The sequence below is a fragment of the Pantherophis guttatus genome, chromosome 1 (assembly GCF_059756535.1).
Source record: "Pantherophis guttatus breed Tessera chromosome 1, ASM5975653v1, whole genome shotgun sequence".
NCBI lineage: Eukaryota > Metazoa > Chordata > Lepidosauria > Squamata > Colubridae > Pantherophis > Pantherophis guttatus.
Window position 1 is genome coordinate 290859775 of NC_142063.1, and position 27545 is coordinate 290887319.

The 27545-nt window shown below is 38.6% G+C and overlaps 1 protein-coding gene across 5 annotated transcripts in view; it reads left to right on the forward strand.

Annotated features, from left to right (window-relative positions):
- BABAM2 (BRISC and BRCA1 A complex member 2) overlaps window positions 1–27545 on the forward strand; it is a 145340-nt gene that overhangs the window by 73386 nt on the left and 44409 nt on the right. For all 5 annotated transcript variants that reach the window (XM_034427994.2, XM_087883113.1, XM_087883112.1 and 2 more), the window contains exons 8-10: window positions 24497–24596; window positions 25599–25669; window positions 27070–27152. In XM_034427994.2, the coding sequence (XP_034283885.1) occupies window positions 24497–24596; window positions 25599–25669; window positions 27070–27152 (254 nt within the window). The remainder of the gene's footprint in view (window positions 1–24496; window positions 24597–25598; window positions 25670–27069; window positions 27153–27545) is intronic.

Consider the following 27545-nt stretch of genomic DNA (forward strand, 5'->3'; position numbering starts at 1 on the left):
CATTCATATATTCTCCCCAATCTTTGTCACACCTCTCCTGATCCATACTTCACCTCTAGTGCCCCTTCTCACATTTTCCCTGACAGTTCACACACACACCTTCACATCTTTGTGCATCCTTCCTGATTCATGCTGCACCTTCATACACTTTCGCCATGCTTCCCCCACACCACTTCACATTCGCTTCCTCCCATACCTTGCAGCAGCCACTTCTCCTTGCTGGTCTGGAACTTGCAATGTCCTGCTCACTTCCCCACTGCCTTTAGTTATGGGAAGCAAGCAGGAACTTGCCTCACCTAATGGCTGGCAACAATCGCATTTGAGACTGTAGAGATTGTCATTGCTAAGCAATGTATTCCCACTTTATGACCATATCAGTGACAGAAATTCCAGTCCTAATGTCCATCATTAGTTGAGGGCTATGTGTAGTCCATTCATAGAAACAGAGATAATTACTGACAATGCTGATATTGTACTTACTAATTTCTGGCTTCATTCTTCAAAAATCTCCTTTAATGTTTCCAATGGTATAGCATTTTGTGTCATTTTATATGCTCCAGTATTAACTGACAAAGAAAGCTTGGTTCTCCCCCCTCCTTTTTGGCTGAAATTTTTAGTCTCTAGGTTGCTCTCACTTAATGACTTGTAGTTCAACGATTGTTCATAGTTACAGTGGTTCTGGAAAAGGTGTTTTATGGCCTGTAAAGCACTTCGAACTATTGTTAAATGTCATGTGCCACCCTTCCCCCAGTCACATTTCAGGCACTTGGTAATGGGCTCACATTTACAACTAGTTGCAACATCTGCAATCACATGACTATGATTTGCACAAAACAATTTCTTCCAGAAAACAACAAAAATGCCCATTGGACGTGCCAGATTTGCTTAATTGAATCAGTTCACATAGTGACCTGCATAATGATCATTCGGACTTACAATCCAAATTTTGAGCCCAATTGTGGTCATTAAGCGGAGTCTATCTGTACTACTCGATTTCTAAAATCACAAAAGTAACTTATCTTTATTATGACTTATAATAGGCAGAAAGTAATTAGAAAGTTAATCTTGTGAATTTATGTCCTTTAAAAGGCTCCGCAACAATAGTGAACAAAAGATAAATTATCCCTATATTATCCTAAATTATCCCAAACCCTTAGGAAACCACTGTCAGATATGGAATGGGACAACTCGCTGCAGCTGACTCACCCCAGCTGATTCGCCTCTCTAGGAGTCTCTGGAGGTTGGGGACAGCAAAAAATGTCACTTCCTGTCCCACCTGGAGTTGGGAAATGGGCCATTTCAGGCCTCCGGAGGGCCTCCGAGGGAGTGGGAAAGGCTGTTTTCGCCCTTCCCAGATGCATAGAGAGGATCTGGAGCCAGGTGAGAAAGAAAAACGGCCCTACCGGGCCATCGCATGCCAGGAGCAGGGGGGAGAGGGGGTTGCATGCGTAAGGTAGGGCAGGGTGCATAGAATTATGGGTGTGGGCATGCGCTCGCGTGCAAACCTTCCCCACCCCCCCTCTCCTGGCACCGATGGCAAAAAGGTTAGCCATCACTGTCCTAGGCCCTGTCAGGTAGCCTCCTCATGATGAAGAGTCATCCAGAGCACATGAGGGAGATCTCCTTTCATCTCCTTATTTGGAGATCCCAAGGACCAATCTACCTATTTGTGCCTCAGTCTTTGCTTATGTAGAGATGCCTTCAATTTGCCATATTGGGCTTTTAGATTGTTTAATTGATAATCTGAAACCCGCAGTCTGGAACTACAGCAGTAACTGGGTTGTTACATTAGCATTTCGCCTTGCAAGGGAATTCCAGAGCTACCCACCTTCACATTGGATGTCAGCCTTAAGAATTGAGAGTTCTTTACAAAGCTTCTTCAAGTAGTCCTATGAAATTTGAATCAATTATTTTACTCTTTACTACCATAATTATCAGCTAAAGAAACACCAATTTGTTTCAATGAAAATAAAAACCATGGATGCCAAAGCTTATTTAAATAAACAAAGAGCCAGAAAAAGCAGGTGGACTGGGAAATAGTTATATGTGGCATTTCTGTTTATAATTATGAATATTATTGGAAGATTCCCATTCTCTGCTATCTGTTAAATGAGTCTCAAACCGTGAGTGGAGCTCAACCACCACCGCAGCCCAGTTCTGAACAGCCCGTGGCTCGGTAGTGGGCCACAGCTCGGGGAATGGAGATCCCAATGTTAAATAGCTCGGTTTTGTGGCATCTGCTCTATATTATCAATTTCATGCTATATATTCATCACCAGCAGTTTTCTACAGGCTTGTTGATACTTAAAAATACATATACAGATAAAAAGAAAGACTTCATCTGACAATACAATTTTCATATATATCTATATTAGTTATATCCACAGAAATCCATTTTTCTTCTTAAACTACTTTCTATGAGACAGGCAGCCATATAAAGGTGATAAATAAATAAGAAACAAATAAACAATATATATATATATATTCTGTTTATGTTTTTAATCTATTTAATAAGTAATGTGTATCCCAGTAGAACTACATAGAAAATAATTTCGATGATTGTGAAATTTAATTAAGAAGATCAGGAACTTATTTATTAATGCAATTAATATAATGAGTCGCCAAAACCATACAAAAGATTAAGTGATTGATAATAACTTTGGGAAGATTATAACTCACGGTAAAAGATTATAAGAAGTCTCATAATCTTTTAACTGGCAATATTGTCATTTATTTTTTTCCACTGTAATTTGGTGAATTATGAATTAAGTGTTTATAAAACCTTTCCTTTTCTTAATGAAAGATTTTACTCTTTGTAAAAGTTAGCATCACAGAAAACTAGTAGATTTTGAGTTTTAAAACTATACATAGATAATGTTCCTGTGTTTAAAAAGCAAGTATTCATAACAAATAAACCAACAAATTATACCAGCTTGTTGGCTCATTTTCTTTTTAAATTGTGTTAAAATGAGATGGAGAAAATCTTGTTTCCCTGTGAGTTAATTTTATTGTATTTTTAATTCTTCAATAGGCAATTCTCATAAAGGTTTTATTTGTGGAAAAAAAACATGTATTTGTCTCAGGAAATTTCAGAATTGCTCAGAATTCATTCCCTTATCATGTGTACAAACAGTTCAATCTTTTGTAACCACCCATGCTATAATAAACTGAGCTCAATGGAAAATCTATTTACTTTTCAGCACAGCAACTCCCAACTCTTTAATTATCTATTTATGAGATAATAGGACTTGTTAATATTTGTAAAGCTAAAGTCTGTTGCTTCAACATGTTCTATATATGGCATAAAAGGGTTGCTGTTAATCTGATTCTTTGACATATCCTTAAATAGGTTTGTCTTAACTTTTTATGGCTATGTAGATAAAAACACTGTTGGTTGTTCATTTTTAACCAATTATATATTTGCAAGTACAACAGATTTTTTTTTAAATTTCAGAGTGGGGAAAAAACAATGTACTTAAGTTTTATTAATTGAAATAAGTGTAATTTTTTCCCTGGAAATTCCCACAGTTTAACATAGAAGGCATGAAAGATTAGTACCAAAAATTATGGTTGTTGTATAGTATTGTTGGGAAGAATAGTTTTGATTAATATTCTTGCATATCCCTCAAAATCATAGAATCAAATTGGAAAGGACCATTGTAGACCATTTAATATTAATTCAATTACTTGTATTAATATCTTTAAAGTATCTTATAATTCTCAAGTCATATAGTAAAAAAATTAGAACAAGCAGTTACATACCCTGTGTCCCCAAAAATAAGACATCCCCTGATAATAAGCCCAATCGGACTTTTGAGCGCATGCGCTAAAATAAGCCTCCCCCGAAAATAAGCCCTCCCCAGAGCTGGAAATCAGGTAAGACAGCAAGAGGAGCCCCATCTTGCTCCACATGCCCCAAAATAATAAGACCTCCCCGAAAATAAGGCCAAGCACTTATTTCGAGGTTCAAAATAATATAAGGCAGGGTCTTATTTTCGGGCAAACACGGTAGTAAAGATGTAACAGTACATAAACTGTACTTTTCATTATTTCATTATCTATTGAAACATTTGGAGGAGCTTCATTCAACACCTATGAAATCAGTCTGCAGATAAAGAAAAATGTTTACTTTTCTTTATATTTATGAGGAATGCCACTTTCTCCAGCATTAACTACTGAAAAGTGAGCTGTTTATGCAAACTATAATGTGTCTGGTCATTCTAATGTTAATCATAATAACATGCTTTGTCCCAAAGTCAGGCATGTAAGAAGTAAACGTTAACTTGAACAAGAAACATAATAAATGCAACCCCACTTTCTTTGCTTAAAGCAGTAAGGGGACCAAGCATCATTTTAAGTAAAAAAAACCATACAGTTTGTATGTTATTTGACTAAATAATATAGAAGATATGACTAGCTCACAGAATTAGTACAGTTTCAAAAGATTTTGTTGCATTATGAAATTAGAGCATTGGCCATCAACATTCTAAATTAAGATACATGGTTTTGCATCAATTCTGATTCCTATCCTGTTAGTTTAAAATTGCACATAACTCTTCTTAGAAGTAAATTGTGACATGTTGAAAAACTTTTGCAGAACATCAGTTCAGACTAAGGTATATACTTCTTTTAGTATGACATTTCCAATTCTTTCTCTGTGATTTCTTCACCTGTAATCAGATATCACAACACACATAAGCTCATAATAATTGTTTGTGTTTATGTCTGTCACCAAGAGTAATTAATCTTATTGTGTGGCTTTACAATAACATTGCTATTATATACTTAGCTGCACCTGTGTTTTGACCTCCAAATTAGGATAAAACTGTGGGAAATGCATAAAGTGCATTCGCTCTGAATTCCCTTTACAATTATTCTTGTGTAATAATTAGAAGAAAATTGCTTCACTTGAGACAAAATAATCCAGGGATTCTCAAAAATGTGAGTGGTATCCTACTGAGGGATTTAAATAAATTGGAAGGTGGGAATGCAAACTGGGGGAAGGGCTTCCATACACAAAACCGGATTACAGTCAGAACTTGCTTTCAGTCTGCCTGGACGAGACAACGCCAACTTGTTCAAGTAAAGCGTGGAATGAGTTCTGACAGGATTGCAGATTGGTGTGTAAACTTGCTGGATCACTGTCAGGACTCATTCCAATTCTCTGCCGAAACAGAGAGGAGAAGAAAGCCTGCAGTCTGTGGGTTGGTGTCTGCAAAGTTAGACAGTTTTCAGAACTTGCATCCCACCCAGCTTTAACAACTTAGCACTTAACCTGTCCCAGCAAAGTCCAGGCGAGTTCTAACAGGTTTCTAGTTTTTTGTGTACAGGCCTGCCCTATCATAATTTGGATCTATTCCTGGAGTGGGGCTTGCTCAGGCAAGACAAGTAGTAAAGCCTGCAGAAGTTTTTAGAGATGGCTAAACCCCTGTTTACAATCATCTGTCAAGCCATCTCCTAGTCACAACAAAAATATTAATTGCCATTTTAGAAAGGTTTTCCCATCCTCATTCCAGAATGAACATTGATATGGCCTTTCAAGGCACTATTCTGCAGAAGTGTGCAAAGCATTGCCCATTCCAAACTTTTAAATTTGGAACAGCTGTTTCAGTTCAAAAAACTTGGTCAGAACAGCATTAAGCTGCTTCCAGTAAACCAAAACAACTGATTCTCTCAAATCTAAGCATCAAAGTGGAAGCCAAAAAAAAAATAATAATAGACAAAATAGCTAGAACTTAGTGCAGTATGAGAAGTAGGTCTCTTGCTTTTTTTTATATTACCAATAATATATTGAATAGTACAAAAAGAATTTTATTTATTTATTTTTACAGATTATTTACAGATTTAAAAAACTCATGGCCTTAATAAAATTGTCTAGTTTTCCATTTTTTCAATAATTTTGCCTATATCATAACTAATTAAAGAAACCTAAAAGTATGCAGACATAATTCTTTCAAAAATATTCTTATTTACTAAAATTGGCAAACAATTGGTTTATTAGCTAGCATTCTTTCAAGATAAGAGTAGAGCAAAGAGATCATCCTATTTGAGATCACAGAAGTTATTATAGTAAACTTTGTAGTCATATCTCTACTGTCTCCAGCTGGCCTTTATAATTTTATAGAGTTGCCTGGCATGCTACATGTTATTCAACAGACTTATGGAGTTATTAATGAGTTACACTTATTTTTTAAACTGCATTTTCATTTTCTGTTCTTTTGATCTTGTCAGAAATCATTCTCTGTTTTTCTAGACCAGGGGTCCCCAACCCCCAGGCCACAACCCACTACCAGGCTGTGACCCATTCAGAACCGGGTCATGCAAGCAGCGACTGAGTGCACTTGCATGTGAAGCTCCATTTGCATGAGCTTTCAGAAATGGAGCTGCATGTGCTCATACACACACTTCAGTGGTGAGTTTCAAACTTTTTCACTACCAGTTCAGTGGGTGTGGCTAGGTCAGGGGCATGTGACTAAGTGGGTATGGGCAACTTGACGTCACTCACACCCATGCCCATTCAGTCACATGACCCCCCCCCACCTAGCCACACCCACAGGAAAAGGTTGGAAAATTTTTGGAATTTCCACCTATCTACCCCCACCCTCCCTTCACCAGTCGCCCCCATTTCCCCTCCTTTAGCAGCCCCAGCCCTAGTCCCGTTTCCTCTCCCACCACCACCTCTTTGTTAGGGCTGCTTACCTTCCGCAGCAGCTGGTCCAGAGTCTAGAAGACAAGCTGACTGTAGTTTTTGGCGGCCCCCAGTCAGCCGCTGCTGCTGGAGAGTCACGGAAAAAGCTGCTGCCGTGGCCACCATGTTCTTCCCGCACGCGCATCCCATTGGACTTGCAAGGCAATGGGATGCACGTGCGCAAAGAACTTGGCAGCAATGAACATGGCGGGCGGGGCAAGTGAACAGCAACCAGGAGACTGGTTCAGGGGCATGGCCAGCTGGCCATCGCTACCGGTTCGGCGACCTTGGCCAAATTTCTGCCGACGGTTTGCGCAAACCGGTGCAAACCAACTGAATACCACCTCTGACGCTCCTGACACTCGCACAGAACCATTCCCTCTTCCTCCGGCCATCAAGGTTGGGGACTGCTGTTATAGAGTCACCAGTGTCCTCTTTTTAAAAATATGCTAGGCCACATACCGAATTTTTCGGAGTATAAAACGCACCTTTTTACCCCCAAAAAGGGGGTGAAAATTTAGGTGCGTCTTATACACCGAATGTAACCCTGCCCACCCACTGGCCCCCACCCTTTGGCCTGTGCCTCGCAGCAGTTACCTCCTTGCAAGCAAACAGCAAGAAAAAGCAGCTCCTTTCAGCTTCAGCATAGGCTAATTAGCACAAGTTGATTAGATTAGCCTCCCAACTCTCAGCTGATTTGCTCTCAGCTGTTTTGCGCAGGGTTCTGCTGCTTGCTGCAAGGAGCTAAATTGCTGGAGAAGATTTTTTTTTCCTTGTGCTAATCAAGCTACGCTGAAAACGAAACTGAAAGTAAAGCAGGCTGTTGGCTGTTTGCTGCAGCGAGGCAAAATTAGGCAGAGGCAGAGGGAGATTTCTTTTCTTTTTCTTCACCAAAACAGGTAGGTACAAACAATGGGAAATTTAGGGCAAAAGTGGAGAGTTCAAGATTTTAAACACAAAAGAAAAAAAGGAGAAAGAAAAAGGCAAAAATAAAAATGGGAAGGGAGAAAATGAAAAAGAAATGAAAGAGAAAAATGTTATACATATTTAGAATTGAAATATGAATAGTAGTAAGAAATAAATATATATATTATATTTATATTTATTAAATTTTTATACCGCCCCCTCTCCCGAAGGACTCGGGGCGGTGAACAGCCAAGATTAAAAAACATACAATATAAACATTAAAATACATTTAAAACAAAATTAAATCCAAAATGGCTCCCCAATTTAAAACGCCTTACCCATAACCCTATAATTAAAACAAATTTAAAATTTCCACATTTAAAAGGGGGAAGATTTAGGCCAGGCCAGAAATATGAATAATGGGAAATCATTATTGTAAAAATTAAATGAATAATAATTGGAATATTTGTCTTTGTATTTTTGAAATCTAGACAATGATAAGTTTTTATTTTTTTATTTTTTTTAGAAATATGAATAAGTATAAACTGTAACAATTGAAACACCTTTAATGGTATATGGTGGTGAAAGTAAAAAAAGGATTAAATTGTAGCTTGGATAACAGCTAGAACATTTTTAAATTTAATTAGGGAAATTATAATGATTGAAATATTTTTAATTATATATTGTGATGAAAGTAGAAATGATTAAGTTGTGATTTGGAGGATTATATGGGCAAAACTATGTGGGTTATTTGGAGAGTTTAAGATGTGAAAATGAGTAACGTAAGAGGGGAAATTATTTAGTTTATTATTGGTAAATATAATTAATTGATTTGTAAGAAATTGGATTGCATGGAAATAATTGGAATATTCATGTTCATATTGATTAATATACAAAAAAATAGTTATATAACTAATTGATTTATATTAAAATGTTGAATTTGTATTAAACAATTGTAATATTATATAATTAACCAATGTGAGGATAGATAAAAAATAGATGAAGGGGTATAATATAGAATAGAAGGGAAAAATTGAATTTGATTAAGATTAGAGATGAGGATGAAGGGTAATATTGGTTTTTTTTAAAAAAAATAGATGAGGAATAAATATGGCAAAAAGGAAATATAGAAATTGTAAATTTAATTGAAATGACTAAACACTGTTTAAATTTGTGAACCAGCCAAATACTCTGTTCAAAGAAAATACATTGTATGTTTGTATGTGTGTTTGTCTAAAAAATAAAAAAAAACTTTTTAAAAAAAAAAACCCAAAAAGGTAGGTGTGTCTTATACTCCGGTGCATCTTATACTCCGAAAAATATGGTAAATTATAGTGGCATGGAAAATGTTTACGATAATGATTAAAATGAAAGATATAATAGTAACCACACAATAATAATTGTTGAATGGCAGTGCCAAGACTATTTATTTATTTAGTCTGAGTCTTCGGAGAGGGGCGGCATATAAATTGAATTAAATTGAAATTGAAATTGAAATTTATCAAATATTGTTACAAATCATGAAGAAGTTTACTTCATGGTTAATTGAATTGATTGTATTATATTTATTTGAGTGATCATTTTCATCTCATGATCGAGAATAAATACGTTTCAAATCTGAAACTCTTTAGGTAATGAAGAAAGAATTAAAATTAATAGCAACTTCTGAGGAAGAAAAAAATAAGTGAAAATGGTAGCTCCTCAAATAAATTAAGATGGTTTCAAAGAATTGGATCGAATGCATAGGTTGTACCTATTGTGGTATGGGTGAATTTCATGGTTTCTTATATAATGGGTCATGGAATCCGCCTGCCATGGAAATCCGAACATTGCATTCTGCAATATTCATGTATTCATGTCATTAATAGCAATTATATGGAAGTTATGAATTTGCCAATGTTTATTTAATATTCATATCATTGTTTGAAATATTATGCTATCTATTATTATTTTAGTTAAACTGACAGAAGCCTGCAGCCTTAGCTGTATTGTTTAGTTTTATCCATATGCTATAAATTTCTTTCAGTGTCTTCAGTCATTGTATTACCATAATTAGAATGTCTAAACCATTCCCATTACATCAGCAAGCTGAATTGCATAATTAAACCCCAGAAAAAGGAAAGCCTCTTGTTTTCAGAGCTTATGCAATACAGCAGTACATGTGAAACCCATGACTAGAAAATGGCAACTTGTAAGGTAATGAGTATTAAGATTGTTGCTTTTATATTTGTATAAAATTGCTATTATATCAGAGCTGATTTATAAGACCAACCAGTCTTAACAGTAAAGGGCAAATAAAGAATTGTGTGATAGAGCTTCTATGGAATTCTGGTTCCAGTTATACAGATGCCTTCAGCAAAGCTCCTTATCCTTATCTAAGCCATTTATTAGAAAATTGCTAGTGTCATTTTAGTTTTCCAGGCAAGCTTATGAAAGGGGAAATCTTTTTTTTTCCATCCCTGATCCCAAATTAGTACATGACAGATATATGTCACATATCTCGTCCCTCCATCTTAGGTTACTAGAAAAAGTATGTATTGTTCTGAAGCTAAGCACAAGCAATAAATTCTTCTCTTCGGCATAAGTAACATATGGATAGAATTGGAACCATGTATGATGTCTAGATACCACATTTCATCTTCTTTTTATAAAAGTAATGCATTCTCATTACATCAATTCATAAGCACTATAATGTGGAAGTCAGTAACAAATATTGTGCAACCAATTTTCATGACTTCAGGTTACTAAAAACTGATACAGTCAGTAATATATGCATTTTTCGGAGTATAAGACACACTTGTTTCCCTCCTAAAAGAGGCTGAAAATTTGGGTGCGTCTTATACTCTGAATGTAACCCCGCCCACCTGCCGGTCCCCACCCTTTGGCCTCCGTGCATCCTCTTCCTGGCTGCAGAGATTTCCACCGACAATGGCTTGTGTTTTTGGGCTCCGCACGTCACATTTTCAGCCTCCAAATGTTCTGTTTGAGAGCCCTTCAAGGCTGCGGGGATCACCAAAGCACATCAACGCCGATTGCCGCCCAAAAATGCGATGCATTTGGAGGCTGAAAATGCGACATGCGGTGGCCAAAATGGCTACCCGGAACAGCTGCTCTTACCCCTTCTGCATTTCTCCTGCTTCAGTCACTGGAGCTCCCTCCAACGATCAGCTGTGCTTTAGAAGCTGTTTTTTGAGCCCCAACGAGCCCCAACCTCAAAACCAGCGAGCAAACTAATCTGCTGAAGCTGACCAGGTTAAGGAGGCTAGCCGGATGAATACCTGGTAGGCAGAATTTTTTTTTCCTATTTTCCTCCCCAAAAACTAAGGTACGTCTTATACTCTGGTACGTCTTATACTCCAAAAAATACGGTAGTTTATTATAAATTAAGTTGACAAAGGAATATAAAAAAAGACAGCCTGATATAATGCATGAGTTCATTCCTAATTTTCCACGTTTTTTTTTTCTTCATGACTGAGGAAGTAATATCATCTTTCTCTTACTTCAGAGGAAAATTAAGCAGTGCAGTATGAGAGCTTGCTGTCATACAAATCCAGGATTTCTCAGCTCACTCTGTCTTTTCCTTTGTAGGGAAAAGGGCAATGATTTTATTTTTAAAAATATGGCTTTAAGATTATTTCTGAGCTCCTATTATCATATCTGTATGAAATTCTAGACATTATATAGCCACTCCTGGATTATCAGTGCAATAGGCTTTCAGGTCACGGATTCTCAGAACGCTTCAAGAAATTAATCCATGGAAGATAACTGATAGTGACAACTACCAAAGATGGTTCCCTGATTTCTTCCTGTTTGAAGGCAGTCACTGTGACTACAAAGGTAGATAAAATAAAGCAAAACCAATTAAGGTTTGCAACTTTCATGTTATTCTTGTGGGTTTCCTAAAGCCATCTTCTAAGAGCCGTGGTGGCACAGTGGTTAGACTGCAGTGCTGCAGGCTAATTCACTGCTCATTCAGGAGTTCAATTCTGAGCTGCTCAAAGTTGGCTCAGCCTTCCATCCGTCTGAAGGTAAAATGTAAAATGAGGACCCAGATTGTTGGGGGAAATATGCTGACTCTGTAAACTGCTTAGAGAGGGCTGTAGAGCATTGTAAAGCGGTATATAAATCTAAGTGCTATTGCTATTCTTTGCAACTGTGAGAAGCAGAATACAGGACACTGATATTGAAACAAGTTGCTAGGTACCTGTATGTATTTTTTTTTTAATGGCTTAACACTTGAAGTTTAGCTTTCTGATCTTATCCTGGATGGAATCTGAAGAATCAAAAATATCTCAATGGATTATTTTCTTTTTAAATTAATGTGATACAGTTCTGAGAAAATGTAGCTGGAGTTGAGCAGAAAACAACTCTGCAATCACTGTAGAAGAAATGTTTGAAAGAAGCATGTGGATATAAATTCAGATAGATTATTTTTTAACTGATCACTCTAAATTAGAAGTATCATCTTGTATTCTGTCTGTACATTATTTGTAAATAGCAATGTAGCTGCTTTATGAAGAGGTTTCCTTAAAAATAACTGATAAAAGAAAAGTGAACATATTACTGTAAAATGTGTCAATTATAAAAAATTAGAAGCCCAAAGAACTGGAATACATGTTTTAAGAATATTTAAAGTAGTTTAACCACAAATTATAATGTAAGTTCACAAGGTACAGATTTTTAAATACAGGTTTTCCCTTACCATTGCATATGCTTTTCTTTCATGGTGAATGTACAAACAGATTTGTCCTTTCATCTTGCATTATGAAACAACACACAAATACATACATTTTTTTTTCAAACTTTGAAGATAGCATGTTAACATTTTTAAGTTACCTTCAGGGCTATCCCAATTGTTTAAGCTGTCCAAACAGTTGTCAAATTCATATAATTTTATGCATACGGAGGACCCCCCAAAAAGGATTGTTTTGAACTTTGTAATACAAGTAGTCCTTGACAACAGTTTGCTTAGTGACCATTTGAAATTACAACAGGACTGGAAAAAGTAACTTATGACTGAAAGTCAGAAAGTCATAATACGGTGCCTGAAAGAAAATAATGAAAGCATCAGATATCATCAGGTAAATCCTACCATAAAACATTTTTTTCGTAGTAACTCTGAACACTGCTCTCTGAATATTAGGGCAACTGATGAAAGGCTTTGGATAAAGATTGTAAGCATTGACTAATTCATATGGGAAATACCAGTGGTAAAATTCACTAACCTTCGCTACTGGTTTGGGAACGGGAGCACACAGGAGCGAGCCTTCTGCGCATGTGCAGAGGGTCAAAAACGGGATGTAATGACGTCCCAGCGGGTGGGCAGCGCATCCCGACGCTGGTGCTACCAATTCGCACGAGCTGGATAGATCCGGCCAGATTTCACCTCTGGGAAATACCCATACCCCTGTTGTTGCTAATTCACTTAATATAGAAATACTTTTGGTGGGAGGGAATCTGTGACAGCATCATGTAAAAACATAGAGACTATCAAAGCTTTAAAAACAGGCCAAAAAAAAAAGCTATCTGAAAAACTAAAAGCGTAAATAATGGCAAAAAGATGTAAAACTGGATAGAAAAAATCACATAGGCATGGGTCAAGCCAAATTGGCTACCCAGTAGATTTTGTGTGCTGCTGCACAGAATTTGGCAACATTATGAGAAGTTGGAATCAGAGGGTACACTCTAGGTAGCAAGTGAAGAATAAGAGAATAAGAATGAATAGAGGAGGGAAGCATGCTCAGGAAGTGGCCAACATACCCATCATTGCAGGGATATAGACATTTCTTAGAGGAGATTTCTATGTTCCTTTCTAACACAATTAAGAGGAGAACAAATATATTTAAAATTCAGTTCTCAAATTCTGATTTCTGATATTTGTGTATATATTATTACATTTATTTCTAAACTATCAGAAAATGTATGCATTTCTGTTGTTATTTTTTTGTAAAAAAATACCCTGCATTTCAATCTCAAATTTAAGCTTAATTTCTTAAATGGAAAAAAAATTATAATGGAATTGTGCATTCAAAAAACAATAGTGACCAATTTATTTCTATCCAAGGGATGGAGAATTATTCCTTCTGCTGTTGCTGAGGAGAGCAATATGTTTTCTTGCTGATGGAGAATAGTCCAAAAGTGGGTGGGATTTTTAGGTTCAGGGTGAAAAGTTTTGCCTGTTTCTGCTTACATTTGACTTTTCTGTCTTCTAGGTTAAATATAAGACACTGGAAAGTGACTTAAAGTGAGTCAGATCAATAACTCAACTAGCACAGTGTAATTTACATCATTTGGCAGGAGTTTGGCAACAATTTAGACAAGAATCTTTCCCAGTTTGACTTAGTGATGTTACGGAATACTCATAGGAGTGATTTTCATGAAAAGTATGTGATCCGTCACTGACATAAGAACCAGTGGCCATTTTCATTCAAGAGATTTCTCAGTGATTCAGAAGCTGGCTTCAAATGGAAAATCATAGTAAATAGTTAAGTCCACTTTGTGTCCAATATCATAGATAGTCATGCAAAATAGCCATAATCTCCTTATAGTTCTCAGTGGCATTGATGAAACTTGATTATTTGTCTACTCAGAATAACCAGTAATTTTCTTGTGCTCCAAATCAGGGCTTATTATATATCTCCTGTTATGTGCAGGAGCCCAGCTGTATTAAGAAGATTAGATTATCTTTTAACTATCACAAAGCTAGTAGAAACACAATGCCTTCTACATATTTGGTAGTTAGATGGGTTTAACTAACCATCTAGTTAGATGGGTTTAACTAATCCATTGGGTTGCAGCAATTGTATTTTCCTTTTATCTCTTTCCTTTGTTTTATTTTAAAAGGAGCAATGTTTATCTAAACAAAGTAGATAGTAAGTTATATCTAATATGTTTAATAAGTATATTACTAATAATACTTAACAAAACACTTTTATGTATTGTTCTGAAAATATCTCTAATTGCCATTTTTTCTTTAATTCTAGTCAATTATTTCAAATATGTTTCATTGGTACATTCATCAGGCTTCAGGCCTTAGATATGTTTGAATTTGAATTTATAGATAATATATTTGCTAAAATAATTTCTATCCTTCAAGTACTAAGTTCTCTATACTCATCTTATTTATCTCTGGAATTTTTTTTTAAAAAAAAATCTATGTTGGTCTAAAAGCCTGTGGATCCATATAGGATCATATCTTTGCCCTGCTGTCCATTGTGATCTACTATCATATCTACACATAATGAATCCTAACATGTTTTGGATCTATAAAAATGTATAATATTGATAGATGCAGTGTTTTTTCATAGGAATTTTAATCTATCATATTCACATATGCTTACAAGTCACAGTATAACTTTTCCCAGTGTAATGACTTCATTATAAACCCTCTGTTTAATTTTTAGTTTAGGCCTTTACCATGAGAATTCTACGACTGTGAAGTAGAAAATATTGTATTGACTTTTACACTCTGCTAGCTTTTTCAGTGAGATTCATAGTTTCTAGTAAGTGTTTAAACTCTATAGTTACATTAGTTACATTAACAAAGGTCTGGGTCCGAGGGAGACCACTGTGCCACAGATTGCCGGATGTGAGTCCCTCTTTGTGAGATGGGGTCATGGGGTTCAGATGGGCTTGCTGCTTACGTACCTGGCTCCCTGCCGCGTGGCAACGGCCCTGCCCGAGCTACTCGACGTGATAGCCACGGTGGCAGTTGATACACCCAGGCTTATGGTCATGGGTGATTTCAATCTGCCGTCCGTTGGTGAAACATCAGAGATGGCTCGGGAGTTCATGGCTTCCATGACGGCCATGGACCTGACCCAGTTAGTTCATGGCCCCACTCACGGGGGGGACACACGCTGGACCTGATTTTTGTCTCTGGCCAGTGGTTGAGTGGTCTTATTATAGGGGATATAGATATGAAACCCTTGTCATGGTCAGATCACTCACTCCTTCGTCTGGACCTTCGAACCGCTACACCCCGCCGCAGGGAGGCGGACCCAATTAGATGGATCCGCCCCAGGCGCCTGATGGATCCTGATAGGTTCCAGACGGAGCTTGGGCCAATTCCTGAAGATCTGACACACAACTCGGCCGAGGACCTGGTAGCTGTCTGGGATCGGGCGGCTGGTGGGGCCTTGGATCGAGTCGTGCCTTTGCGGCCTCTGACCCGGTGTCGATCCCTCGCGGCTCCTTGGTTCACCGAGGAGCTGAGGGAGATGAAACGCCGGAAAAGACGCCTAGAGAGCGGTTGGAGGGCCAGTCTCGCTGAATCTGACCGAACACTGGTAAGGTCGCATATTAAGACCTACCTAGTGGCGATAAAGACGGCAAAGTTTAACTACTTTTCCACCTCTGTTGCGTCATCAGGGAATCATCCGGCCGCCCTGTTCAGGGTAACCCGCTCCCTGCTCCATCCGGGAGCGCGGGAGGATCCCTTGGAAGGCAGGGCGGAGGATTTCGGACAATACCTGTATGACAAAATCGCTCAGATCCGGGGGGATTTGGACTCTGACTGGGTAGATCAGGGCAGGGTGACGAGGAATAGTCTTGAGAATGTTACCTGGGAGGAGTTTGTTGCTGTGACTCCGGATGATGTGGACAGGATTTTGGGGAGACTTAGTGCGGCCACATGTTTACTGGACCCGTGTCCCTCCTGGTTGGTACTGGCCTCCCGGGAGGTTACACGAGGCTGGCCCCAGGGTGTTATCAACGCTTCGTTGAGTGAGGGTCACTTCCCCGCCGCCTTGAAAGAAGCGGTGGTGAGGCCTCTCCTCAAGAAGCCATCCCTGGATCCGGCAATATTGGCCAACTATCGTCCTGTCTCCAACCTTCGCTTCCTGGCGAAGGTTGTTGAGAGTGTGGTCGCGCGACAGTTTCCACAATTCTTGGAGGAAACATCCTATCTAGATCCGTTCCAGTTGTGTTTCAGGCCTGGACACAGCACGGAAACGGCATTGGTCGCGTTGGTTGATGATCTCTGGAGGGCTCGGGACAGGGGTTGTTCCTCTGTTCTGGTCCTGTTAGACCTCTCAGCGGCTTTTGATACCATCGACCATGGTATCATGCTGCACCGGTTGGAAGAGTTGGGGATGGGGGGCACCGTATTACGGTGGTTCTCCTTTCTCTCCGACCGGTCACAGTTCATGTTGGCAGGGGGGCAGAGGTCGACCTCAAGGCCACTTATATGTGGAGTGCCTCAGGGGTCGGTCCTCTCGCCCCTCCTGTTCAACATTTATGTGAAGCCGCTGGGCGAGATCATCCGTGGCTTTGGGGTGAGATACCACCAGTACGCTGATGACACCCAGCTGTACATCTCCACCCCAGGCCACCCCAACGATGCCCTTGAAGTGATGTCCCAGTGCCTGGAGGCTGTGCGGATCTGGATGGGGAGGAACAGGCTCAGGCTCAACCCTTCCAAGACTGAGTGGCTGTGGCTCCCGGCATCCCGATATAGTCAGTTGACTCCATCACTGACTATTGGGGGCGAGTCGTTGGCCCCCACAGAGAGGGCTCGCAATCTGGGAGTCCTCCTGGATAGGCAGCTGTCCTTGGAGGAACATCTGACGGCTGTAACCAGGGGGACCTTTTGTCAGGTACGCCTGATCCGCCAGTTGCGGCCCTTTCTTGATTGGGATTCCCTGTGCACAGTCACTCATGCCCTCGTCACCTCTCGCCTTGACTACTGCAACGCTCTCTACATGGGGCTCCCCTTGAGGAGCACCCGGAGGCTCCAACTGGTCCAGAATGCAGCAGCGCGGGTAGTGACGGGAGCAGCCTGGCGCTCCCATGTAACACCGCTCCTGCGCGAGCTGCACTGGCTCCCAGTGGTCTTCCGGGTGTGCTTCAAGGTGTTGGTTATCACCTTTAAAGCGCTTCATGGCATAGGGCCTAGCTATCTTCGAGACCGCCTGCTGCCACCGACGACCTCCCATCGACCCGTGCGCTCCCACAGAGAGGGCCTCCTCGGGGTGCCATCAGCCAAACAGTGCAGGCTGGTGACCCCCAGGGGGAGGGCCTTCTCTGTGGGGGCACCTACCCTCTGGAATCAATTGCCTCCAGAGATAAGGAGAATCCAAGACCTCGGTGCCTTCCGCCATGCCCTTAAAACCTTCCTTTTCCAGCAAGCCGGGCTGGCCTAATTTTTTTTAAGTGTTTTTAAGTGTTTTGTTTATTGTTTTTAATCAATGGGGCCAAATTTATATATGTATATTTTAACCGTATTTTAATATTTGTATTTGATGTTTTTACTTGGCTGTTCACCGCCCTGAGTCCTCAGGGAGAAGGGCGGTATACAAATTCAAAATAAAATAAAACAAATAAAATAAATGTGAAATACTGCTTCCATGATTTCTTTTCTTTTTGCATAAATAAGCTACAATTTGCACACCACCTCTTCAAATTTATTTGCTTTCCTTCAGAATGTAAAGATAGCTTATTTTTTATTTTTTTATTTTTATTAGATTTATATAACCAACCATCTCACATAAAAGTCGCTCTGAGTGGCATACAGTGCTTAATAAAAATAAATATATAAAACAGTCTGAAATAAAAAAAATAACTATAAAGATGATACAAAATAGGAAATAATACTAACTGGAATAAGAGAGTATCACAAAATCTCTCTTGTCTCCTGGCCCCCTAGGCCTGATAACACAACCAGATCTTGAGGGACTTGGAGAACATTGGAAGGAATGAAGCTAATCTCGCTTCCAGGGGGAGAAAATTCCACAGGTCAGGCACCGTGGAACCGAAGGCCCGTCTCCTGGGACCACCAGATGTTATTCCCTGGCAGATGGGATACTAGCATGCCTTCTTTGCCAGAACTGATAGGGTGAGCAGATGTAATGAGGAGAGGCATTCCCTCAGGTAACAAGGTCTCATGCCATGAAGGACTTTAATGGTCGAAAGCAGCTGGACCTGGAAGGAAACTGGCAACCACTGTGAAGCAGAGTAGCACAGATAACTTGCCCTGCTCCACAGCATTTTGCACCAGTTGAAGCTTCCAGATACTCTTCAAGGGCAGCCCCATACAGAACACGCTACAGGAATCTAAGCAAAAAGTGACTAAGGCACGAGTGACCATGAACATAGTTCCCCCCCTCCAATCTAGTCATAGGCATAACGTGCACAATAACAAAGCTGTGCAAAGACCCTTGCACAGACTACCATGACTGCCACCTGCTCTTTGAGTAAGAATCGTGAGTTCAGGAGAATCCCCAAATTGCGCACAATGTATAACTGAAATATTCCCAGAGTCCTTGCTCTCTATATCAGGAGTCACCAACCTTTCAGACCTCAGAGACCACTAAATTCATAATTTTAAATCCATCTGCCTAATGACTGGTTGGGTGGGCGTGGGTAGGTGGTCATGTGACTGGTTGGGCATGGTCAACTCAATGTCACTCATATCAAGTAGATATGAGGCCTTGCCAGCCTCTACTCGCCCCTCCCCTCCCAGCCACTCCTTGCCTGCCCACCGAGGCTCCTTATGACCCCAACAGGAAGCAGTTGTTTGAGCTAAGCAGCCACCACGAGAAAGAGTTGGCAAAAAAGCTGCTCAGTTCAAATTGGATCTGACCAAGAAGGAGGCTCAGCAGAAGCACCTCACTGACGACTATGAGCATAGGCTTTCCAAGCAGAGGGAAGACCTGCAGGAGTTCAAGACCAGGTTCCGGCATCTGGAGGCTCAGCAGGCTGAGATGGTCAGGCAGTTCCAGGTCACGATGCAGTCCCACTGGAACAAGGCCCTCTGGCTCTTCGCCACCAGCGGCACTTCCCTCCAGCCTTCGCCCAAAGTCCCGCACCAGGAGGCTAAAGCAGACTCCAAGTCGGAATTTCTCCCCCGTCCGACTCCCACAAAAAGACCTTGAAGGGGGAGACTCTCTGCAGCAACACAAACATTCATTGCACGTATCCGGCCCAGGGGTCGTAATTTGAAGACCCCTGATTTAGTGCAATATAAAAAATACAAATAATTTTTCTGCGTACCACCAAAGTTTTCTCACGGACCACCAGTGGTTCATGGACCACCAGTTGATGACCGCTGCTTTATATAACCTGTGTGATAAGAGTTAAACAGTTTTGCAAGATCTGTCTCCCTGCCATAACATTTTTCAAAAGGTGCGCAATATTATACAAACAAGCTTAGCAACTCAAGTAGCAGCTTGGGCATAGCTAATTTCAGGCACACATTTGGTCTTTCATCAGCCCTTTTTTCTGATACCTTGTTCAGATTTCTTTTGTACTTGTGTGGAAATAATTGATTGCAGCTATCTTGTTTTTGCTTTTAAACTGCAAACCTGAGTACAGGTCCTGTGATTTTTTGTTTTGTGTACAACGCCTAGTTACTGTAGGCACTTGAGAAATAATAATTAAAAATTGCATGGCATTTATTACATAGGAGGGGTGGCATTCTGTGTTCTGTCTTGGAAATGGCACTGTGGGAAAGATCATAAAGAAACAAATGCATTCTTGGCAACTGTTTCTCCATCTCTAGAAAATCTGTATCGTGTTTGAAAAGAAAAAAAGTAGAATTTTGTCTGAAGGTGGCTAAGAATGCAGTTGCTTTCTGTGCTTGTTACACGCATATATGTATGTAGCCACTTTTACATTTAACTATACATTTATAATGAGCCGAGGTGGCGTAGTGGTTAGGGTGCAGTATTGCAGCTACTTCAGCTGACTGCTACTTCAGCAGATCAGCAGATCAGCAGATCAAATCTCACCAGCTCAAGGTTGACTCAGCCTTCCATCCTTCCGGGGTGGGTAAAATGAGGACCCAGATTGTTGGGGGCAATATGCTATTTAGTATACTGTCTTTGGTGTAAGCCGCCCAGAGTCCTCAGAGAGTGGGCAGCATAGAAATATGACTAATAAATAAAACTAGGGTTAAGCTCCTTAGCCCAAAAAATTAATCTCTTCCAATTTATACCCATAATTATATGCGCAGAAGGTCAAGTTAGACTGAATGGTTGGCCAAGGGTTTTCTTAATTAACCTTGTGGCTGAGTGAAATTTTATATTGAAAGAAAGCACTTTTTTTTGTGGCATATCACTTGTTTCTGTACTCAAACTGCCCTTGATTCATTAGCGATTTTCATTAACAAACGTATTTTAAAAATTTAAAAATATTGATGATGATGTCAATACAATATTTTTAAAAACTAAGTTTCTTTTGATTTAAAATATTTTATTCATAATTTAAAACTATATTTAAAATATGATAAACTAAATCTTGGCATTAATTATTTAATATATCCTAATTTGTTCACAAAAGTTTTCAATACCAATTTGTGGGAGTTTCAAACCTGAATATCTTTGCTATAGATCTGTATGGCTATAACTTACAAGCATAATTGGCTATAGGGTACTGTATCACTCACCTTTGTATCTTTCTTACTCTTTTTCACTATGAAGGCATAATGAAAATAGAAATGAGGATTACTTCGATAGCCATTCTATATCAGAGGTGTCAAACTCAAGGCCCACGGGCCAAATCCGGCCCACGGGGTGCTTAAATCTGGCCTGTGTGGCCGGCCTGGAAATACCAAAGGACTGACCCATGGTGCCTCTGGCAGCCAAAACCAGGTGTGGAGGACGCCACACATGCCCCCCTGTACCCCATTTTCAGCCTGGATGGCCTCCTGCAGCACTTTGCCGGCCAAAACGGCGCACAGGGGGTCACATGCACCCCCCACAGCCCATTTTGGCTAGCAAAGTGCTGCAGGAGGTGTCCATCCCATCTCCCCCCCCCCCCGGCCCATGGAGGAGAACTACAATGCTGATCTGGCCCTCAAAGAAATCCAGTTTGATACCCCTGTTCTATATGTTCCTTTGCTGTGAACATACAAACTTTGTCATTGTTTCCAATAGTTTGCAAAGAGTTTAATCCTGGCATGTCAGCTATATCAAGACAATTCTTTCTTATTTAAAGCATTAGTGGATTTTAAAGTGGGATTACAATAAATGAAGGCAAATATATGTGTCCCAGGATAATATTGGTCCCGATGACAGACTCAGATTGGATCCTGGAATTACGATCTTTACAATATAGATCGTAATTCTATATTGTAAAGAATTACAATATAGTTTTTGTGACTGGAAGAGAACTTTTCTGAAAATCCATTTCGTTTTTGCTTTTTTCTCTTGTTTCATTTCTCTGTAAAAAGATCTATTTTCTCCTTTAGGATTTATTCTGACCTTTTAAAACTTCTGTGTTGCCCAGTACAGTGATAATTTGGAAAATACATATTTCTTGAAAAGTGCTCACATCCTTGAGTAATTATTCAATAGAATGATGCAGTAACATTCTGCTATCAGGAGTTGAGATACTCTATTAGAGATGATCAACATTTGATTCATAGAGGGACATTTGATTATGAGGATATATCTTTTCAAGTCCCAAAAGTGCTTTTTCAAAAGACAAGGGGACTTAGTTTTTCCTTGAAGATGTTTCGCTTCTCATCCAAGAAGCTTCTTCAGTTCAGTTCAGTTCACTTGTGCATTTAGTTTGAAGGTTATTGGAACAACTAGGAGTTTGTATTTTTAATATTTTATTTAACTGTGATATTGTTGTGACCTAGGCTTACTTAGTCATACAGGACACAATTATTCTCAAACAAAACTATTTTATTATAACAGCTGAGAATTACTTCATTCCCAGTTTAGTCCAAATTAATTCCAAAACAAGTCCTTCAGAAAAAGTCCTTCAGGCTTATCACAGACCTTTATCATCTTTGGCACCCTGCCAAAGGCCTTTCTTGGCAAAGCCCACAAAGTTCAGAAACAAGAGGCGCCGACTGGAAAACAGATTTCGCAACGTTGCTTTTCTACAAAGAGCCGAAGAGCCTTTGCTGTTCTTTTAAGCCTTATGGGAGGGGCCAATCATGTCCTGGCCTTACTCCCAAGTCATCCTTTTTGCTTTAGCTGCTCCTGCCTTCTGGCAGTTCTGCTTATGGATGCACTAGGAAGGCTCCTCCTGTTCCTCTGCCTCTCTGCTGTCCGACTCTGGAGACTCCGGAGTCCACACATCACTCCCAGATGGCCCAGGCCCCATCTCTGCCTCTGATGCAGAGCCTTCGTCTGGGCCCTCCCCAAACTCCAGGACTGGCCCATGGTCCTTCCCAGCCTCCTCACTCTCTGACTCCGGTGCTAGCTCCGCAGGTTGCTGGTGGACCACAACAGATATGTTTTCATGTTTAATTGCAAGAACCAGTTAAAAATTACCTGTATCAGTAGTGGAAACCCAATTTTTTACTACTGTGAGTGTGGCTTGGTGGGCGTGGCAGGGAAAGGATACTGCAAAATCTCCATTCCCACCCCACTCCAGGGGAAGGATACTGCAAAATCTCCATTCCCTCCCCCCTCTTGGGGCCAGCCAGTAGTGGTATTTACCGGTTCTCCAAACTATTCAAAATTTCCGCTACCGGTTCTCCGAACTGCTCAAAATTTCCGCTACCGGTTCTCCAGAACCTGTTAGATTTCACCCCTGACCTATATCATATTGATTAGAAAAGGAATTATGCAAACATAGTGTCCATAAAGGCGCCATCTGCATTTTAAGCAAAGATGGCTTTCCCTCATTTCCTAGAACTCTACCTGAGACTGCTATGTTGCTCTTGCGAGGAGTGGTTTACTGGAGCACTTGTGAGTGATCTCAAGTCTTGTCTAAAGAGGAATTACAAAGAGCAGTACTGCTTGCCAGTGCTTCGCTTGACTAAGATTGTCAGCTCTGCTTTTAGCATTGCCATCTTCAGTTCACCATTTCTTCTCTGAAGTCCAGAAAAATCTTATTTTAAATTGCTTTGTAACCATTTTCAAGATTAAAATAAAGCCAGTGTGAGAACTTCATAAATAAGGAGCAAAATATGCTCAGATGTTATTTTGAAAGATGTTTATATTTTCTTCATAAATTATTCAATTAGCATTGTTGACTGAAAAAAAAAACTGTGGCTCCAGATTATTTATTGCTATAGTGAGAAAAGTCTAGCTGTCTCCACTTACCCTATTTAGTCTGTTACTTTGACTGCTTAGATTGCCAATGTGCTGGAAGTCTAGTCTAAAAACAAGAATAAAATGTTCAGTGTTGCATGATGGCTTTGCTTTGAATGATACAATGAAAAGAAGCCACTTAAAACGAACAGTTGGAAAAAACAGTATTGGACATCAAGAAAAACATTATTAATTGTAGTATTGTTTATGATATGTCACACAGTTAGGCAGATATTCACACTGAATTTGGCATTTTTATCTACCTATTGAGTCCTTCTCAAGGAGCTGGGATAGACAAATGCTGATATTTGATAATTTTAGAGGTATTGTTACAGATATTAATATATTACTTATTAAATTTATATTATTATTGTTGTTACCATCATCAGTAATAAAAATTATATTCCTGTGATGATATTGATATGATGATATTATCTAGTTGGGTAATTAAATGGCTGCAAGCAAACAGCCAAGCTCAGGGATCAACCAAAACTTAGTATAAGCTGGTGTTAAAAGGTGGCAAAGGAATCTTTTAGATCTTTGTCTCCTTCTGTTTACAAAAGAGAAACGGTCAATAAATGTGTTCATCCTGGTTTCAAATACATGCAGGTTATGGTTTTTTAGACTGTGGTAAGACCCCTTGAATTCATCAATCAGTATAGATGTAGGTCTTTTCTTCATCAATCAGTATAGATGTAGGTCTGGTTTCTGTATCTAACTCAAACATTGAAACAGTTGTCTAATACTACATTTTTGCGTTGATGTGATAGAATATATATAATGTGGTATGGTTTTTTTACATGCAACATATCTGAATATAAGGATATGTTATGTCTTATATGGAAAATGTACGCCTTTGAAAGAATCACAAAGCTGTATCTGATGTTACTTGATGGACTTATTTTTCCAGTGCTCTTGGTGGATCTTCTGCTCTTCACATTCCTGCTTTTCCAGGTGGAGGCTGCCTCATTGATTATGTTCCCCAAGTATGCCAACTGTTAACCAACAAGGTAATATCCAGAATAAACAAACTTTTTACCAAGATATTACAATACAAGGGCCCTAGAATAGGGTAAAAATCAATTATTCTTGGTAAATTGGTAAACCTTATGATCTGAGGTTAGTTCTGTCAGAAATTTCAAAACCAAAAGTGAAATTGCCTAATGAAAGGTCACTTTGAGGTGATCCAGGAGTAGCTGAAAAAAACATGCAAAGCCTTCTCCATTTCAGCTGTCCAACTTGCATCAGAGTTTTCATCAATCTGATTATGAAATAGTTGGAAGTATCTTTTATTCTTGTTTAAATTGCTCTTGCTTAATAGAATCTTATAAATTATGAATTTATGAAATAAAGTTCCAAATGCATTTCCATAATTATACCGGAATCTATCTTTAGAGTTGTTTTTGTTATGGCTCTCTATTGGTTAGTTGTTGTTGTTTTAATTTGCAAGTACACAGATCTGTTTTTAAACTACAAAAAACTGTTCCCTGTTTAGAGTTCCAATTAGTAGACAGATAACTATATAATGTGTGATAAATAAATAGGAATATTGTGCAGAAATTATGAACTGATAAAACATGATAGACATGTTCTAACTGCAACACTTAAATGTTGGCCCAGGAAATTTCAGAGGTGTGAAATATACAAAATTGCTTTTTGATATGAAACAAAATGCTTAGAAACCATAGGCTTCTTCAAAATACTTATGAAATATTGTATGAAATTCCAGATGGATAATATATTGCCATTATGTAAAATAGCAGAATCTAATATTATAAAGGTTTAATCAATATGTTTATCCTTAAAATGTAAAATATGTGTAATTATTATTTCTGTTTAATACACCAACCTCTGATGCATGTCAATATATTTTTCCAGAATTATACTTTCAATTTCACTATACAAAATGTATAAGTTATATTATTAGTAAAGCAAAAACTCTCCCAAATTAATATTCTGTATTGTAATTTAGTTTTATCATAATTGCACTTATTTCTTCTTTTCTTTTATAGGTTCAATATGTTATTCAGGGTTACCATAAGAGAAGGGAATATATTGCAGCATTTCTTAGTCATTTTGGAACGTACGTATATATGTTTCACTTTAAAATGGAATATAACCGTAAGCATAGGTTTCTGTCTATTCTTATTCATATTTACTAAAAATATTTTTGCCACTTGGAGTTTTCCTAAATATGCATATTTAAACTTGGTAGTCCTGAGTTATATTACTGTAGTTATATAATATTTGTATTTATTGTACATTAATAGATAAATTATGCCATACTATAGAAGGAAAGATTTTTAGCATTTCTTCTTTCTCACTCTATTCTTCAAAATCATCTCTGAAGAGTTGATGAGAAAAGAGCCAAAAGAAGGGGAAATTATTAACAACAAAAACATAAATAATACAGATGGCACCCTTTGTTAGTTTATTTATTTATTAGTCTAATTAATAGTTGAAAGTAGAGATAGTCAAAATTCTAGATTAATGCTAAATATTAAGAAGACAAAGGAAGTCTCAACAGTATAATTAGTGAAATTATAGGTGAAAAAGGTGATAGGTAATTTTGAGGTTTGGATTCAAGAATAGATGGAAGATGGACAGTATGTTGGAAAAGAAATTGGAGGATTAATCCTAAACAAAATCATGACGGAAAAGACTATTTCTATGGGAACAAAGATCAGAATAGTTAAAACAATGGACTGCTGGCAGAAGCAGTCAGGCTCTTAAATGAAATAAAAACTGACAACTCCCTTGAGGCAATAATCAGCAAGCAGAAACTCACATACTTTGGACATAGTAAATGGGTGGATGCATTAGAAAAACTATGTCGAGTGAAATAGAAAAATGGGAAGATAATGGATAACATGGATGAACAGGATCAGCAAGATGACAATATGGATCAAGATAGCAGATTTTTGCCCATTTAGTTAACGAGCTAATTAATTTTCACTAACAGTTCCCCATCCAATTCCTGCCAGAGGTCACCTACAAGTGTGATAGATCTGGGTCAGTGCCATGCAGAAGCCTGAACCCGCATTGAAAAAGATCTAGATAATCCATTTCCTCCAGAACCTCCCAGAATTTTTCCTATTTTTGCCATTTTAATTCTGCTGTTATTTCGAATTATTCTAGTTGCAACATGTAGTTAATTCTGCCTTTAAAAGTGTGTGCACGTGTTCACCTTTATTTCAGCTTTTTTCAGGACATACTAATAGAAGGAAAAAATTAAGTACTGTAGTAAATTCTAATCACATTTGCTGCTCAAAAACTGAAGCTGCCAGAAGGAAAGTTCATTGGGTATAATGGAGTCTAAATAAGAACTAGGAAAACAAGAAGGTAATGGTAGGTGATAGTGGCCAGAACAGAGTAATTAGTCAATATTGTTTGTGCCTGACTTGAGAGGGAAACAGTGCCTTCTGCCTTATTTTTGCTTTGTGGTTCTAATTATATTTTTCATTAATATATTTTTTTTAATAGTGGAGTGGTAGAGTACGATGCTGAGGGTTTCACAAAACTCACTTTGTTGCTGATGTGGAAGGATTTTTGCTTCCTTGTTCACAGTGAGTAGTTATTTTCCTTTGGGTACAAATATCTAACTGCTTGAAAATTTAAACAAAAATTAACACTGAAGTACCAAATACAGCAACACTTGCATCTCCTTCCCCACCCCCCCCATCTGTCATGTGTTTTCTGCATTCTTCATACTTATGTAATCTCACCTGAAATATCAAAAAGGTCATAAGGTTTGTTAGATCATTTGTTCTTTTAAAATTATGTAAGATACAAGATACTTGAAAATCACAGACAGAAAAACATATTGGAGTATGCTTGATGTGCATATGTCAAGAGACAGTTACTAAGACATACTGGGAATATGTAGGAGATAGTTAGATATATATAAATGGATGTACTGTAGATATAAATATATACAATATATACTCTAGATCAGGAGT